Source organism: Narcine bancroftii, chromosome 10 (genome assembly GCF_036971445.1).
Source record: "Narcine bancroftii isolate sNarBan1 chromosome 10, sNarBan1.hap1, whole genome shotgun sequence".
NCBI lineage: Eukaryota > Metazoa > Chordata > Chondrichthyes > Torpediniformes > Narcinidae > Narcine > Narcine bancroftii.
Genome location: NC_091478.1, coordinates 26,026,319 through 26,044,057, shown reverse-complemented (window position 1 = coordinate 26,044,057; position 17,739 = coordinate 26,026,319). Strand labels below are relative to the sequence as shown.

At 45.7% G+C, this 17,739-nt stretch overlaps 1 protein-coding gene across 4 annotated transcripts; it reads right to left on the bottom strand.

The window, feature by feature from the left end:
• Positions 1 to 208: 208 nt before the first annotated feature.
• Positions 209 to 16,305, bottom strand: LOC138744331 (palmitoyltransferase ZDHHC16-like). 4 transcript variants are annotated; one of them, XM_069900291.1, is made up of 11 exons: positions 16,141 to 16,304; positions 11,147 to 11,263; positions 10,730 to 11,067; positions 8,920 to 9,114; positions 7,684 to 7,772; positions 5,251 to 5,279; positions 4,561 to 4,709; positions 3,834 to 3,913; positions 3,584 to 3,707; positions 1,739 to 1,809; positions 209 to 1,563 (listed from the first exon to the last, which is right to left on the bottom strand). In XM_069900291.1, the coding sequence occupies exons 3-11, from the start codon at positions 10,964 to 10,966 to the stop codon at positions 1,452 to 1,454; spliced, it is 1,086 nt and encodes a 361-aa protein (XP_069756392.1). In that variant the 5' UTR covers positions 10,967 to 11,067; positions 11,147 to 11,263; positions 16,141 to 16,304; the 3' UTR covers positions 209 to 1,451. The 4 variants fall into 4 exon arrangements, with proteins under 4 accessions (XP_069756392.1, XP_069756393.1, XP_069756394.1 ...); XM_069900292.1 differs by having other exon boundaries at positions 16,187 to 16,304; XM_069900293.1 differs by having other exon boundaries at positions 4,576 to 4,709; positions 16,141 to 16,302.
• Positions 16,306 to 17,739: the final 1,434 nt, after the last annotated feature.

Genomic DNA, 17,739 nt, shown 5'->3' with positions numbered 1-17,739 from the left:
CTCTGAAGACAAACTTTCTACAGAAAGGCACCTGCCTGCTTGATGAGGGCCCAGGCCCAAAACCTTGGTTACCCTTTTTTCCTAGATGCTTCTCCAGCACATTTGTGTAATGCGCTACAGTTCAGTTGGCAATTTGTAAATTTCAGCCTCCCATAAAACATGGAGCAGATACAACTAGTATCTGCAGTTTGTGCAACAAAAGAGGAAATAATCAACAATAAACTTTTATTTGTAAGTTTTCTGTTCTCCAGTACACATAGATTTGCCTCTGTTAAAGGTACAATTGTTGACAGTACATTGGGTGATTAATGGTAGTGTAGCTAGTCACATCACAAACACATGGGGTGGAAGCATAAAATGTTAAAGGGAATGTATGAATGCTGCATACTGGTGTAGAAAGCCCAGACCAAGGGATTTCGGTACGAGGTCAATACGATGCATGGATACTTTAACCAAGAGTGGAGGAAGCTCCTCAATGTTCCACTTCTTCCAGCTGGATTTCTGCCTGCTAATAACGAGCAGGTACTAGATCATGGAGATGGCGATTTATAAAATCAGCTTTGTTGACAGCCTGAAGGAAGGATGCCAAGAACAAGAGTTCTTTAAAGATGCCTCTCAAGGTACCAGTTTGAAATTCTACCCTGGATACCTCCCACCAGGGATTCCTGGTGTGGTCCCTTTTTCTGAACATGAGCAGGGTGATGTCAATGACCTCTGTCCCTGAGATGGAATGGCATTTTGCCCCATCCTTGTAGCACCCATCAGCTGCTTGCTTATGTGGAGCACTGATAATCACATCTGGTTGCTTTCCATCTATTTAATATAAAGCCTCAACAACAGAGGAAAGCAAACTATTAACAGTCATACAAACTGGGCAACAATTTTGCCTACTAAAATAATCAGCTTAGGGTTTTAAATCACTGGAAGTCTATCCAACCAAAGGGAAACTACTTTTCTCCTCACCATCTAAATGGTGAGGGGTTTGGTCCATTAGTTTAAGGTCAGGTACAGCCTTCTGAAGCAATCCTAATATGTTAAAACACTGTGATTACTAGCCCTCCCACGCCCAGAGTTCCTTCCAGTGAGACCTTACCTTTCTACAACTCTTGTCAATGAGGGGAGTCATTCCCCTCACTGTAGGGGGTTTTGTTGCCTTTCAGTAAATGGTCTTTCATTTTGTCTGACCACCCTTTTTAAAAAGTTCTTGTCTATAAAAGAATCAATACTCCCTGGTAACCTCAATCCAGTAAAGCACAGCTTCACCATAAGAACACTCATCAACTACCATGGATGTCATTGCTTCTTTTGCGAAATTGCCTTTGAGCACTGATCGATAACTTGCTTGCTTTCAGTTCAAGCACCCCTTCCACGATGAGCAGGTACATCCACGATCCCTGCATGTCATGCGTCCCCTTCACACCGATCAAAGATATCTGATCCAGTGTCCTTCATCAAATTGCCAATATTGTCTTCTCTGCACTGAAGGTTGGTGGCAGTGTCCATGTCATGCCATCTCCATGTGGCAGGTGAGAGGAAGGGAGCAGCAAATGAGTGATCCAGTGGCTGAAATACAGGAGAGTGGCCATTAACACTGCTATCCCCACATCAGAGCATGCCCGAGTCAGTGAGGAATGAGACAAGGATGCACTGTAATTATGGCTGAATCTCCACAGCCCACAACCACCCTCTTTCTGGATATCCTGATCCTGCAGTTGGCAGTATCAACAAACATTTTTACCTGGGTTTTTCTATTCCAAGAAATAATTTCAAGTTGTTCAGCTTTCCTGCGTGATAGGGATTTCGGAATACCTGTTCAGAAAGGAAAATGTTGAAAAGAAAATTAGCAGCAAACTAACCAGAACCAGCAAGAGCTCAGTGAATCGAAATGCCATTCAGAATCAACAGCCAGCTAGATGAACTCAGGGAGTTGAAGAATGGTTAACATTTTGAGCTGGACCATCATCAAGACTGAATGCCTGATCTCGAGGTCCAACTCTGTGGGTGGCCAATGGCTCCACCATCAGGACCTATGGCACCCACAGGGCACAGATCCAGATCGGGAAGGAGAAGTTCCACTGGAGGATCGTCCTAGCCTCCGTGGGCACCGTGCTGTTAGGGGCCGACTTCCTCGGAGCTCACAGCTGACTTGTTGACGTGAAAGGCAAAACGCTGGTCAATGCCCGAACGTTCCACTCCACCCGACTAGACACAGCAGAAGCCCGCAGGCCTGAAATCACCGCCAGGGATGAGTTCGACGAGATCCTCCACGAATCCCCTGCCATCTTAGAGCTAAGATTCAATGCCGCCCTGCCCCAGCATAGGGTCTTCCAACATGAGCCTCAAGCTGGAAGGAAGGGAAACCCCCGACGGCGCCATTTTGCCCGGCTGCCCCGCTGCGTGGCTTACAAGCGGAGCCAGTTCGCCTGTCTTGTGGTGAGCCGCCACACCTTACCAATGCTCGAACTTGATAATATACAAATAAAGAATTAACTAATATTTTAAAAAAAAAGACTGAGTGCAGAGGGGAGATGAAAGGGTGGAAGCAGTATACCTTTTCTCGAGTTTGGAGAGCAGAAGTGGACAGCTTCCCTGACTACATCTGCCACTTGGCTGGTCCTCAACAACTTGACCAAGCTGAGGAACTCCCTCTCAAGCTGCCTGATCTCTGACATGGATCCCTTGGGAGTGTAAACTCTTCCACCATGACCTCAAGGGGGAAGCCCTCCCTCCTCCGTTCAGCCCAGAATTGGATGGAACAAATCTTGGAATTGCTTGTGTTCCAAGAGCCGGTGAATTACCTGGACCCAACCTACGTGGGCAGCAGGATGAGCTGCACCCACTTCAGGGAGCAATGTGATCACTGCACTGGCTGCATGAAGGCCACAGACACAGGAGACACAAGATGACTCTGTGCCTCCTTCATTAATGTCTTCACTTGGAGGTTTGGAGTCAGAAGCTGAAAAGAGGATCAGTCCCTCAACTCCTCCACTGCTTTGGGTGCACTGGGAACCAGATAGATTCCTTTCTGAGAGAACCACCAAAATCCATCCCCCTGTAACTGATAGAGATGTATCTATTGTACAGGGTCAGTGTTAGCCTGAAGACGTGCACATTCACCAATTAAAATCATGCTGTTCGGACATGCACTGGGGTGGGGCAACTGCCCTGAGACAAACCCCCTCCACCCCTGATCTCGGCCAATAAAGCCACCCCACTGAAATTGGAGACTTGTGTAGCCAGAGGGTGGTGAATCTGAGGAACTTGTTGCTAAGGGTGGTTGTGGACACCAGGTCGTTGAATGTACTTGAGGCAAAGATTAGTAGGTTCTTGATTAACCAGAGCATCAAAGGTTATAGGGAGAAAGCCAGGCAATCCTGCTGAGTGGGGAAAATGGATCAGTTCATGATTAGATGATGGGGCCCTCTCGATGGGTTGAATAACCTATTTCTGTTCCTGTGTCCTTATAACTTTCCTTCTCACCACAACATGCCACCAGTGTCCAAGTAATCCAAAACTCTTTCACACAACTGCATGCCCCCAGCCAATACATCCCATGGGCTCAGTTGCTGGTCGAACAACTTACCAGTCCTTTCTGCTTCTGCCTCTGCCGTTCCTTCTTGTTGATGTGCCTCTCGATGCTGGTCTCCCCACTGAGGATGAGGACTATGTGCCATAAGGTGAGGCCACTGAGGGCTAGGGCCACCGAACTAGGTGCGAGAGATAGGGGGGGGCACATTAACAACACCTCAAAATGGAACCTACTCCGAAGGAGATATCAGATCCCACAGTACATCACTCAGTCACATTCAAGATCAGCTGACGTTAAAACTGACCTGCAGAGAACCCAGAGGTAAATGATACATTTGTGGTACGCCCTTTCTCGGAATGAAATTGTGGGAGCTGCTGTGGACATCTGCAAGAGAGAAAGAGAAAATATTCAGCAGAGATCTCTGGAGATCACAATCAGAGTGTGGATGGGTGGGGTCTTTGCGGGGCACTACGCCAAGCGTTTGCGGGGGAGGGATCTCTGAGGGAACCACACACCAGACCTAAAGTGTGTGGTGGAGGGTTTGTCTGGGAAGAAACACAGAATGCTGCCTGGTAGAGTGGTCTTGATGGGGATGTGGATAAGAGATGCTTGTGTTCTTCACATCCTGTCTTGATAAAGGGTTTCGGCCTGAAATGTCAACTGTTCTTTTTCTCTCCCCTGATGCTGCTCGACCATCTGATTTTCACCACCAGATTGTGTATGGCTTCAGATTCCAGCATCTGCAGCCTCCTGTGGGTCTCAAAATTTCCATTCATCTTTTTCACCATCAAATCTATCTGTGCTGCCACCTTCAAGGATCCCTAGGCAGAGGTCACTCTGTTCCTCCATACACAATAGGCTGTACTGAACATGTGTACCCTAATTAGTCCTCGTAAAGTGTACCAACTCAGTTTAAAATAAACTGAGTGGAGGTGCTCAGGTACATTAATTTGATATTTCATCCTTGGACCATCCTAATTGGAAATACAGAATACCCTTCTGCAGGAGATGTTGATACAGGAATCACTCACCGACTGGTCACTTACATTGATGGTGAGGTAGGCGTCCACAAACAGCTGCCTGCTGCTCACACTGCAGTACACACAGCCCAGTGTCATAAACAGGCAGAAGGAGAAGAAGTAGCGGTGATTGAAATGACCCACGCAGTTGTTCAACCAGGCTGTGTCACACAATCAGGAGGCATTACCAAACAGGTGGAGAAAGCTGATGCCAAAGCTCCTGACATTCACCCAGCTCCAACTTTAGAAATGCACAACTATTTCAAGGTTACCATCCAACCTGTGCTGTCCCTGCTCTGGGAGTGTGTGATGGGACAGTGTAGAGGGAACTTCACTCTGTATCTCACCCATGCTGTCCCTGCCCTGGGAGTGTGTGATGGGACAGTGTAGAGGGAGCTTCACTCTGTATCTAACCCGTGCTGTCCCTGCTCTGGGAGTGTGTGATGGGGCAGTGTAGAGGGAGCTTCACTCTGTATCTAACCCGTGCTGTCCCTACCCTGGGAGTGTGTGATGGGACAGTGTAGAGGGGGCTTCACTCTGTATCTAACCTGTGTTGCCCCTGCCCTGGGAGTGTGTGATGGGACAGTGTGGAGGGAGCTTCACTCAGTATCTAACCCATGCTTTAAGTGTATTAGCTTCATGCCTGAGACTGATCTCTGGCCACCTGACTTTATTAGAACAAAGCCATAAAACAAAGGATACGGCAGTGATGGTCCATCTTCAAGATACATCTGAAAAAGAAAGTGCTAATTAGTGGCCTGATGGGGAAATAAAAGTTTGGTGTCAGAACAAGCAACTGAAAACTGCCGGATTACAAAAACCCTCTGGTTCTTCACTGTCCCTTCCCTGCAATCCTTGCTGTCTGAATCTCACTAACAGTCCCACCCAATAAATGCCGTTAGAAGAAACCAGTGAGACAGTCAATTGTCAGCTTGGCACCAGGGAGAGTACACTGACCTTGCAGTAATTGCTTCACCGAGGTGAGCATGTCCTGGGCAGTAAAGTGCAGAGTCTGTGGGCCAATCACCTCTAACCAAACAATTCTCTCCCCCTTATCAATGGCCACTTCAGTCTGACAGATTTGTTGGCAGTCACTACCACCTGACCCCACCTCCCTGACCCTTGATTGCAATTCCTGGTCGGAACTGTTTGTAAATACAGCCACAGATAAATCCTCACTGTTCCCTCCCTCCCCCATTCCCAAGGAGCAGCGAGATCCAGGTCCTCAAATAGATAGCTTCAACCCAACCAGTGTTTCCTGCTGAGATTCTTCATCACATCCTATAGCAACACCTCCATCTGAAACATCATCCCTTCATTTTCCTCTACAGATGCTGCCTGACCCACTTAGTTCCTCGACTCTTGCTTCACCAGACCAGTGATGGGTCTCTCTGTTTGTCCCTTTTCCTTGCTTGTTCTTGAGCCCCACAATTATTCCCTTTCTAAAGGGGAAATTGGATAAATTTGGAAAGTTCTGGATGAATGTTCCACTGCTCATGTTGGGCAGTCTTTGGCTTGTCTCCTCCAATCATCATTTTTCTCCAAACCCTCCACTGGGAACAGCTTCTGCTGACACACCCAATAATGCGAGGAAGGCAGCCAACATCATAAAGGTCCCCCATCCCCCTGGTCACAACCTCCTCACTGTTATATTCAGGCAGAAGGTACAGAAGCCTGAAGTTCTGTGCCTTCAGGTTTAAGAACAGATATTTTCCCAACAGCTATCTGCCTCATGAACTTCCCCATAGTTCTTTAACCCTAACCTACTCTAGGACCACAAAAAAATCCATCTTTACGATTGAAACATCCATTCATTTTCTTGCACTAACTACAACTCTTAATATTTATCTATCCTTTTAGGGCGGCGTGGTTAGCACAGCACCTTTACAGCACCAGTGATCGAGACGGGTTCAAATTCCACGCTGTCTGTAAGGAGTTTGTACGTTCTCCCTGTGTCTTGTGGGTTTTCCCCAGGGGTCCGGTTTCCTCCCCCTGTTCAAAACGTATCGGGGGTGTAGGTCAATCAGGTGTAATTGGATTCATAAGGCAAAATGGCCTGTTACCATGCAGTATGTCTTCATTTAAAAATTGTAAAATGTATGATCTCTTCTTCCATCTTGGCAGCTTGTTGTAATTAATACCATTGTAGTTGGTGTCTCTTACATTCCCCCTGTGTTGCTAAAACAAGTTAGAATTTTGGTGCATCTGTACATAAAGACCAGACCACATGACAGGAACAGAAATGGCATTTGGCCCATTGAATCTGCTCCACCATTTAAATCAGTGGTTTTCAAACTTTTTCTTTCCACTCAGATCCCACTTTAAGTAATCCCTAGGCCATTGGTGCTCTGTGATGAGTAAGGGAGTGCTTAAGGTGGGATGTGAGTGGAAAGGGCAGGTTGAGTATCACTGCTCTAGGCCCAATTGTTACTGAAATATTTTGCTTGAAAAAAATTGTCATTGGCCCATTTCCTTTGGAGTCATGAAACCGTGCACATAACGAGACAAATTAGGTGCGATTAAAATAGTGGTTTTCAAACATTTTTTTTCCACTCACTTTAAACAATCCCTTACTAATCAGAGCTCCTATGGCCTAGGGATTACAAAGTGGTATGTGAGTGGAAAGAAAAAGTTTGAAAACCACCGATTTAAATAATGGCTGATGCATCTTCTCCTTCATATCATTCTCCATAACCTTAAATATCTTTCTAATCAACAACTTATGCTTTAAATCTATTCAGTGATTTTGCCTCCACAGCCTTCAGTGGCAACGAATTCCAGTTTCGCCACCCTCTGGCTAATTTAAATTTAGACATACAGTACGGTAACAGGCCCTTTTGGCCCATGAGCCCAATTACACCCAATTGACCGACAACCCCTGGTACATTTTGAGTGTGAGGAAACCGGAGCTCACAAAGGAAACCTACATGGGGAGAACGTACAAACTCCTTACAGACAGCACCAGATTTGAATCTAGGTCCTGATTGCTGGTGCTTTATCAGTGTTGTGCTGCTACATTACCCGTGCTGCCCCAAGACAAATATTTCCTCATCCCTGTTCTATAGGGACGTCCTTTCATCCTGAGGCTATGCCCTCTGGTCTGAGACTCCCATCTCGGCTCAGGTGCTACCTCACCTGTTACATATGCTGCAGTGATGTGTACGTGGTGGCTTAGGATTAATACACTTCCTACAGATGGAAACCATTGGAACATCACTTTTACCCTGCAAGAATAAATTTAAAAAAAACATTTAAAACTTGCAGAGCAGGTAAAGTGTCAGGTAGAAACAGTAAAATTCCCTCTACACATTATGAGGGCAGGGACAGGACAGGTTAGATACAGAGAGAAGCTCCCTCTATACTGTCCCATCACACACCCCCAGGGCAGGAACAGTACGGGTTAGATACAGAGCGAAGCTCCCTCTACACTGTCCCATCACACACTCCCGGGGCAGGGACAGGACAGGTTAGATTCAGAGCGAAGCTCCCTCTACACTGTCCCATCACACACTCCCAGGGCAGGGACAACGCGGGTTAGATACAGAATGAAGCTCCCTCTACATTGTCCCATTGCATCCTCTCTCAGAGGCCTTCCAGGGGTCAATGGGTGCTGCAGGGGCTGGAATACATCCTGGACACGGATGGTCTCATGTTACTTTGCTAGTTATAATATTCTGATGAAGATTATGTAAATAAATCTTGGGGGAAAAAAAGGGTAAGAAATACTATCCCAACCGCACTCCGAAAGCAGGGACAGCACGGATAGAGTTTATTCAATGAAGAAAAGCTTCTTTAGAGCAACTGAGTGACCAAAATTACTGCCTTAGCTGTAAATGAACTAAAAGATGTTTAGGGCACTAATATGTCATTGCCCTTCAGTCTTGTTCTCTCTGTTCCTATCATCACCTCAACTCTGCCACCCAAAAAGCAAATCGGATATGCTTCCTCTGTCAATTCAGACAGGATCCTCAATAAACCCTCTCTCCTACCCTAGCCGTCCCTCGAACCTCCTTTCTTCCCTTCCAATTGGGCAGTATCTTGCATTTTAAGCAGAGGAGACCTACTTCTCAGCTCCCCGCTCTCGTGTACTAGAGGACATGCATTTAAAATGAGAGGGGAAATGTTTAAGGGACACGTGCAAGACTAATTTTTTTTTTATACATGGAGAACAGTGGGTGCGCGTAACAGGCTGCCAGGATAATGGTAAACAGATAAAATAGCGGTGTTTAAGAGGCATCTTGAGACAAGAAAATACAGGGAATAGAGAAATCTGGATCATGGGCAAGCAGCAGCCATGGGCATCATGTTTGATGCAGACACGTGAGTCAAAGGGCCTGTTACTGTGCTGTTCAGGGTCTAGGGTCTCTGTACCTCAGCTGGGTGTCCTGGGAGAGTACACACTGCCTTGTAGTAGTGGAAGACGATCTGCATCAGGTTCCAGTGTCCGTAGCAGAGGTGCCAGGCAACCCATCCTGCTGGGTATGTGCTCAGGATGACGGGCAGCACACAGATGTAAACGATCAACACGATGGTTGTGGTCAAGATGATCACCAGGACCACAAACACCTGTGAGGGAGAAGGTGGGAGAGGAGGTGAGCTGGCAGAGCAGGGATAGGGCACCCTCGGAGGGGGGGGGTGGGGGGAGTGAAAATGGTTGTAAGTCACCAGAGACAACGCCACCCCTCCCACTGAAGCAGCCTGGCTGTTGTGTGGGAAGGGTAAAGTTTGGTGGATTCAAAGAGCAACAAGCCTGGATAAAGGCTGAACACAGGAAGGATTTTTATTAAAACACACATAAGGGGATCGCAACAGGGATAGAACACGAGGACTCTCAATCACAAAACACAGCATAATCAGTCACATTAGACTTAACAGCACAGACACCAGGAGTTGCTTCCACTCATACAAATACAGTACAACTCAGTCACATCACATTTAACACTACTGATGCTAGTGAATGTGTATTGACTTGTATCAACCAAGGATTGCAACATGCTACCTGCCTGTTCCTTGTCTAACATGGGCATGGCTCCAATGCCATCTAACATCCCTGATCCCTATGTGGTGTACACCTTACCAATGACTCCTTCAGCGCTGTCTGCTGTTCATGGAGTGGTGCAGGGTTCTTCTCAATGGGTGGTGAGCAGAGTGTCGCAGGCTTGATGTTGAGCCCACAACGGTTCACAATATATGTTCACGATACAGAGCGAAGCTCCCTCTACACTGTCCCATCACCACACGAGTGTAGTGTATCTAAGGTTGCCGATGACATTAAATTGAGTGGAAAAGGAAATTGTGCAGAGGATGTGAAGAGACTGCAGAGAGATATGGACAGAGTGGGCAAGGGTCTGACAGATGAAGTACAAAAATGGTAAATGTGAGGTCATCCACTTTAGAAGGAAAAATAGTAGATCAATTATTATTTAAATAGTGAAGGACTGCAGCATGCTGTTGTGAAGAGAGTCTCGGGAGTGCTTGCACATGAATCACAAGACGTTGGCTTGTAGGTGCAACAGGTAATCAAGGTGGCAAATGGGATGTTGGCCTTCATTGATGGAGGGATTTAAGAGCAGGGAGGTTATGCTGCAACTGTACAGGGTATGGATGAGGCTGCACCTGGAATACTGCATGCAGTTCTGGTCTCCTTTCTTGAGGAAGGATGCACTGCCTTTGGAGGTGGTGCAGAGGAGGTTCGCCAGGTTGATTCCAGAGTTGAGAGGAAAGGTTGAGTCCTCTGGGACTGTACTCACTGGAATTCAAAAGAATGAGAGGGGATCTTGTAGATTCATACAAAATTATGAAAGGGATAGAAAAGATAGAGGCAACAAAGTTGTCTCCAGTGGTCGGTGAGACTAAAACTAAATGATGTGGCCCCAATATTCAGGGGAGTAGATTTAAGACAAGAAAAGGAACTGCTTTTTCTAGAGTGGTGAGTCTGTGGAATTCTCCGCACTCAGAAAGCAGTGGAGGCAGCTTCATTAAATATATTTAAGACAGATAGATTTTTTTGAATATATGGGGAACTAAGGGTTATAGAAAAGAAGAAGGTAGGTGGAGCTGAATCCACAGCCAGATCAGCTATGATCTTTTTGAATGCAGGAGTTGGCTCGATGGGCCGGATGGCCTATTCCTGATCCGGTTTTATGTTCTTGGTGTAAGAAAGAAGAGAGGTGACACTCACCACGCCAAACCACCGGGTCACATGGTCCACCAACCAGTAAATGGGTTCAAAGAGGGAGTCAAGGACCACGTCGCTGTTGGTGAAGGAGTTGTAGACCAGGGAGTTCGCACACAACTTGGTGTAGCTCCAATAGGTGCCAGCATGGTGGAAGAACTTGCCTTGCCGCCTGCGGCCCAGGCGCAAGCACTTCAGGAGCAGGCGCATTGCGGCACGAATGCAACGCAGCCGCTTCCTCATGGGGAGACAGGCTGCAGACCGTCCCGGCGTCTAGGACACTCCGCACATCACAGCTCACACGGCAGGCACCGCATATCACCTCTCTGGCTTGGGCCCCTCACCTCAAAAGATCAAAAGACTTTTAGAACATTCATGGCCCATTCAGCATCAAATCCAGACCTTCAGTGAGACTTCACTTACTGTTGGACAAGTGCCCTGTAGATCGCAATATGTGCTGACTCCACTGGCAATGACAGTATCCTCCTCAGTATCGGCGAATCAGACTGTCAGTCCCACTTACAGACATGAGCAAAAAGTCTGCAATAGAATGAATTCTAATGTAATTATTCTTGCCAGGGTTCACACCAGGCAGTCAGGTAACAAGGGCAGGAATGGTACAAATGTTTGAAGGTAGGTGGTTTCTAAGCCAGATGGCAAATACTTATCCAGAGTCAATTCAACCATAATAGGAGATTTAGTATAGCAGAATAAAAACAGAAGTAGACCCTTTTGCCCAAGGGGTCTGTGCTGAACATGATGCGAACTTAAAATAAAACTCTGCTGCTTGCACATGATTCATATTCCTCCATTCCCTGCTTATCCACCTGTCTATCTAGAAACCTTTCAAACATTACCATTACACCTACTTCCACCACTACGCCTGGCAGTCCATTCTGGGCATCTTTCAGTCTGTGTACAAAAACCTGCCTCGCACATCTCCTTTAATCTCCTCCTCCGCTTCCCTTTAAACACATATCCTCCTCATCCTGGGGAGAAAGATTCTGACCATCAGCGCCTCTCATTTTATAAACCTCTCAGGTTGCCTCTTCAGCCTCTGACTCTCCAGAGAAAACAACCCAAATTTGTCCAATCTCGCGAGTTCCTTGCCTTTTATCCAGGCAACACCCTGGTAAACAAACCCCTTCCGTACCCTTTCCAAAGCCTCCACATCTTTTCTGTAAAAACACAATGCTGGAGAAGCTCAGCAGATCACATCGTGTCCTTTACATAGCTAAGATAAAGATATACAACCAACCTTTATCAAGGTATAAAGGACACTGTTTGACCTGCTGAGTTTCTCCAGCATTGTGTTTTTATCTCAACCACAGTCTCTGCAGACTTTTGTGTTTGACTTTTTATATCGTTTCTGTACCTGGGTGACCAGAACTCATGCAATACACCAAGTGCAGCCTGACCAATGTTTTATATAGCTAAAACATGAGAAAATCCCACCTTCCTTAAATGTAAGTAATAAGCTTAATCTCCCAACCTTTGTCACTTCCTCCTTGTCTATGCTAATGTACATTGTTGTCACTCTTTATTGGCATATACCTACTCACAAGAAGAATTGTGTGAGCAATAATCCCTTCCCCTGCCACACTCCAGCACAGGATCATCCCTGCCACACTCCAGCATTTTACTAATAAAAATCCTCAATTTATTTTCACTGCCCTCACCCAAAGTCCCTCGCCACACCCTCCTCTCTGCCAGCCTGGAGTCTACCATCACTCGAACCTCCTTGTCTCCCTGTCTGCGTGACGGTGTCTCCAAACAGGGATCATCCTGCCGCAGGTATCCTCCTCACTGGGGTTCCACACTAAAGCCCAACTCGCCTCCAACATGCAGGTTCCCGATGTTCTGAAATCAATTCCTTGAGCAGGTGACAGCAGCGATTACACCTCATTGCTGACCAACTACTTTCTGAGCAAAGGTTCTGACTCCTGGCCAAAGGATTCGGGAGATTTTATACTTTGAGCATTGACCTTGGGAAGATCAGTTAAATCTTTTAATTATTAAAGCCCAAATAATAAAGACTAATTACTTGTATAATTCATGGTGAAACCCAAGCCACTGTTACAGGCCAGATTTTTTATCAGCATTGTAGATGAAGAACATGCAGGGCTACCTTTAGAGGAACAAGCAAATTATCTGGTTTCTACTGCCATCCTGAGGCACATTAAATTCCATCCCAGAGGTACGAGAGCAGGAAGTCCATCACTCCAAGCTCACTGAGCGAGCTGCAGATATGGTGTAGTGACGCAGGACCAGGCCTGGGTATGAAGGCGAGGACTCATGCAAGGCATTAACACAGAGTAAAGAACTTCAAATTCCTGGCTGTCAACATCTTTGAGAATCTATCCTGGCGCTCCATGTTGATGCAATAACAAAGGAGGCTTGCCAGTGGGAAAACTGAGAGGAGTTTGAGGAGATTTGGCATTTCACCAAAGACTTGCACATTTCTACAGGTAAACCATGGAGAGCACTCTGACTGGTTGCATCATTGTCTGGTACGGAGGTGTCAATGCACAGGACAGGAAAAAAAACTAGAGAGTTTGAACTCAGCCTTCATTCCCATTGAGGGCATCTACAGAGGATCTGTCTTAATAAAGCAGCCTCTAACTTCAAGGACCCCTTCCTACCCAGTCCATGCACTCTTCTCACCATCAGAAAGGAGGTACACGAGCCTGAAGACGAGCACCCAATGGTACAAAAACAGTTTCTTCCCCTCTGCCATCAGATTTCTGAATGGACAGTGAACCACAGACATGACCTCACTTTCTCTTTCTTTGGACTAATTTATTTTTAAATTTATAGCAGTATTTGCACTGTAATGCTGCCACAAAGCAACAAATTTCATGGCACGTTAATGCCAATATATTCAGAATCTGATTCCAACTCCAACACATGTGAAGGTTTCTTTGCTGTTCATTCCGCCCACTCCAATGACAGAAACTTTATTCCTCCAGGAGAAGGACTTAAAGGAAATTCTGAGTTTCACAAACGTACGTTAGATCTGGTTTCTCAGATGCCCCAAGAAAGTGATCAGATTTCACAAAACGCTGCGTGCGACACAACACCTCCCCAACCATGCAGGTCACTGCAATCAGATAAACAAGAAAATCTACAGATGCAGGGGTCCACCATTCCCACACTGAACTCCTGTCTCATGCACTACTGAGGTGATGCCACCCACAAATCGGAGCAACACCTTATATTCTCTCTCCAACCAGATGGCGTTAATACCGACTTCTCCAATTTCCGTTAAATCCCCCGGTCTCTCTCTTTCCCTAACCCTCTGCCTCCTTTCCTTCAGCTTCCCAATCCCTTTCCTTCCATCAGAACGCTACCCTTCTTAGCCCTCTCCCCCCATTACTTCGCAGCTTTCCACCCCTCCCACCTGTATTCACCTATGATCTCTTACCTGTTAGCCTGTGCTCCTCCCCCTCCCCACCTTTTTATTCAGGCTTGAGCCTGATTTTCCACATCCCTGATGAAGGGCTCAAACCCAAAACACTAATTGACTTTTACTTCCTCTAGATGTAGCTTATAAATTTAAATGTAGACATACAGCATGGTAACAGGCCCTTCCAGCCCATAAGCTCATGCCACCCAATTAACCTACATTCCTGGTAAGTTTTTTTTAAATTTTTTATTTTTCACACCATAAATCACAATAGCCATGATATACACTTTTTCTTTTTCACACATTTACAGTGACTTTTTCTCCCCCCCCCCTCCCTCCTCCCTCCTCCCAAGCCACCCCCCCACCCCCCTCCCCTCTCATCCATTTTAGGTATACAATCTAGGTTGCATTAATTCAGTCAGACAATGTTGTCATTCAACAAAAATACACCAGAAATTCTACAGAGTCCATTCTTTTCTTTCCTTCTCCTTCCATCAACTTAGGTAATGTTTGTCCCCGGTAGGTTTTCGCTATTGTATTTAATGTAAGGCTCCCATACTTGTTCGAATATTTCAATATTATTTCTTAAACTATATGTTATTTTTTCTAATGGAATACATTTATTCATTTCTATATACCATTGTTGTATTTTCAAATTATCTTCCAATTTCCAGGTTGACATAATACATTTTTTTGCTACGGCTAGGGCTATCTTAACAAATCTTTTTTGTGCATCTTCCAAGTCAATTCCAAATTCTTTATTTTTTATGTTACTTAGGAGAATAAGTTTTTGAAGGAAATTCATGCAAAGGAAGAATGTACAAACTCCTTACAGAGAGTGTCAGATTCGAACCCAGGTTGGTGGCGCTGTAAGAGCACTGTGCTAACCGTGCCTCCCATCTTCTCCCACGTCTTCTTCCCATAACAGATAAATGGTCTAATAAACTACTCCAGTGATAAGAGCAAGTAACTAGACTTCATTCGCAATCCCCACCCCAGCACTCACAAAAGAATAGCCAATTCTGGGCAACGCATTTCAAGAGATGAAGCTCGGCATCGCAGGGAGGACGGAGGAGAACAGAGGAAAGATCAAGGGAGGATTTATTTTCTCAGCTAGTGTGTTCTGCACATTTCTGGACTGTTGTGTTGCAGAGGGGATTTGAAAGGGATTTATGAGAACGAGGACAGGAATGAGGGACACCTATTCCCTAAAGGAATTGGAGAAGATGCTTATTTTTATATTTACACAAAGAGTGGTGCATTGCAGGGTTGTGGCTTTATAAAGCACTGGTGAGGCCTCATTTGGTATACAGGGTGCAGCTTTCGAGTTCTTATTTAAGAAATGATGTGCTAGCATTGGAGAGGGCTCAGAGAAGATCCACACGAATTATTCTGGGAATGAAGAGAATTAGTACTGTATATGATGAACATATGACGGCTCTTGGACTGTACTCCTTGGAGTTCAGAAGTCTGAGGGGGCCCACTTAGAAGCATTTCAAATGTTGAAAGGCCTGGTCAGAGTAGGCATGCCAAAGTTGTTTCCCATGGAAGGGGAATCAAGGATAAGAGGGCACAACTTCAAGACTGAAGGGTGTCCATTTAAAATGGAGGAATTTCTTTGGCCAGAGTGGTGAACCTCAGGTATTTCTCAGCATGGGCAGCTGTGGAGGCCAGGTCGTTGGGTGTATACAAGGCAGAGATTGATAGGTATCTGAATAGTCAGGGTATCAAAGATTATGTGTAGAAGGCAGGGAGTGGGAGAATGGATCAGGCCATGATGAGCAGACTTGTCGGGCTGAATGGCCTCTTCTGCTCCTATATCTTAGGGTCATATGGGTAGTGGTGGAGGCTGGTCCGATAGGGACATTTAAAAGACACATAGATATGAATAGAGGGTTAAGGGAGGGAAGGGGTAGATTGTTATGGGGTAGGTTCTTAAGCGTGGGCCGAAGGGCCTGTAATGTGCTGGAATGTTCTTTGTTTTAGATGTAGGTGGGGGGGGGGGTGTTACCTGAAATGAGACGGCGTGGGTTTGGGAGGGACATGACGGCGCTCACCTCCAGCGGTGGGGGGTGGGGGGCGGCGGCGGCGGCCTCTCCACAGTCGTTCCCGCCGGCAGCAGGCAATCCGCATCAGCCCCACGGAGGCAACAAAGACCGGGCGCTCAACGGCGCCTGCGTAATCACCCCGCAGTCCTCCCCGAGGCACTCTGGGAGCTGTAGTTCACACGGCGTTACGCTGCCACGAGGTTATCAGTTATGGAACTACAGTTCCCGTCAGGCTTCATACTTAGACCTGATAAATAGTTGGTGGAACACTCGATGAGTGTGGAGTTGGCTCTGCAAGACAGCTGTGTTGAGGTGGTATCCACAGAAACCTATTCGTTCCCCATCCATGTTCATAGTTAATACACTCCAAACTAGTTCAATATTCATAAAATACTTTGCAAAGCAGTTAAAATGCAGAATAGGCCACTATTAAATTATTATTTAACTTTAAATGCCGAGACCAATATGCCATCAGAGAATTTAGAGCTTTGGTCTTTTAAAGTTAAACCAATGGAAACACCATTCTCCAGTTCTCTGTACAGAACATACAGACACAACACACACAGATAAACATTCTTGGTCTACAACCCTTAATTTTCATGATAAAGGAAAATCTCAGCTAAAACAAAACCCAGTAACTACCTGGAGCAGACATTCTCAATGGGAGGGAGGGGGTGGGCACTGAGGTGGCCTCAGCACATTTAAGTAAAAGCCTGGTTTTCTTTGCACCTCACGTTAACACATATTTTTATGTAGTCAATAGAAATACAGAAAAAACCAAATCCTGACTGCTTCACAGGGATGGGTGCCAATAAACATTGAGCAGTCTTGTGTGTGGGGGAGGGGGGGGGGTCATTTAAAAAAAAAAGGCTGAGAATGACTGCTCCAGACCAAGAAACAAGATTTTGATTTCCTTTCAACAATCTTTCCTGCAAACACCCAAGGTCACAAGGTCAGTAGACTGTAAAGTTGATTGATTGGAACACACCATGATTTAATGTTTGAGATATGTGGACATCATTGTCCATGCCTGCATTTATTCTCTAACTCTTAACTGGAAAAAGTAGTGCCCTTAATTGAGGAAATAGTGAAGGGACAACCACAGAGAGGTGGTTACAGAGAAATCAGTGGGGGAATGTTCAGAGTTGATGGGCCTTCTGACCTCCATTCATGGTGTGAGTGTAAGAAATGGATCAGTTCAGAATGATATAAGGGCAGCACTGTTACTTCCTTGAAGTTCAGTGGATTGTTACAACAATCCAGGATTTTCTTGGTCAGCACGACTATCCTTACTAACATTGATATATTTAAGGTACAATACACTATGCTATAATATCAAAATGAATCTGTAGCGATAAATGGGTACCTCCCCCTTGAAAATCTGTTCACTGGAAATTCACCATAGAACGTTCTCATTCAAAACTAATCAATAAATAGGTCACAGTGCAGTTTCAGTGAAAATTATTCAGAATTGAGCACAAATATAACTTAGAGCACTCAAGAATTACACAACTGGTTCACAGAACATCTAAACAATCAACATATTAATTCAAGCTGTGGGG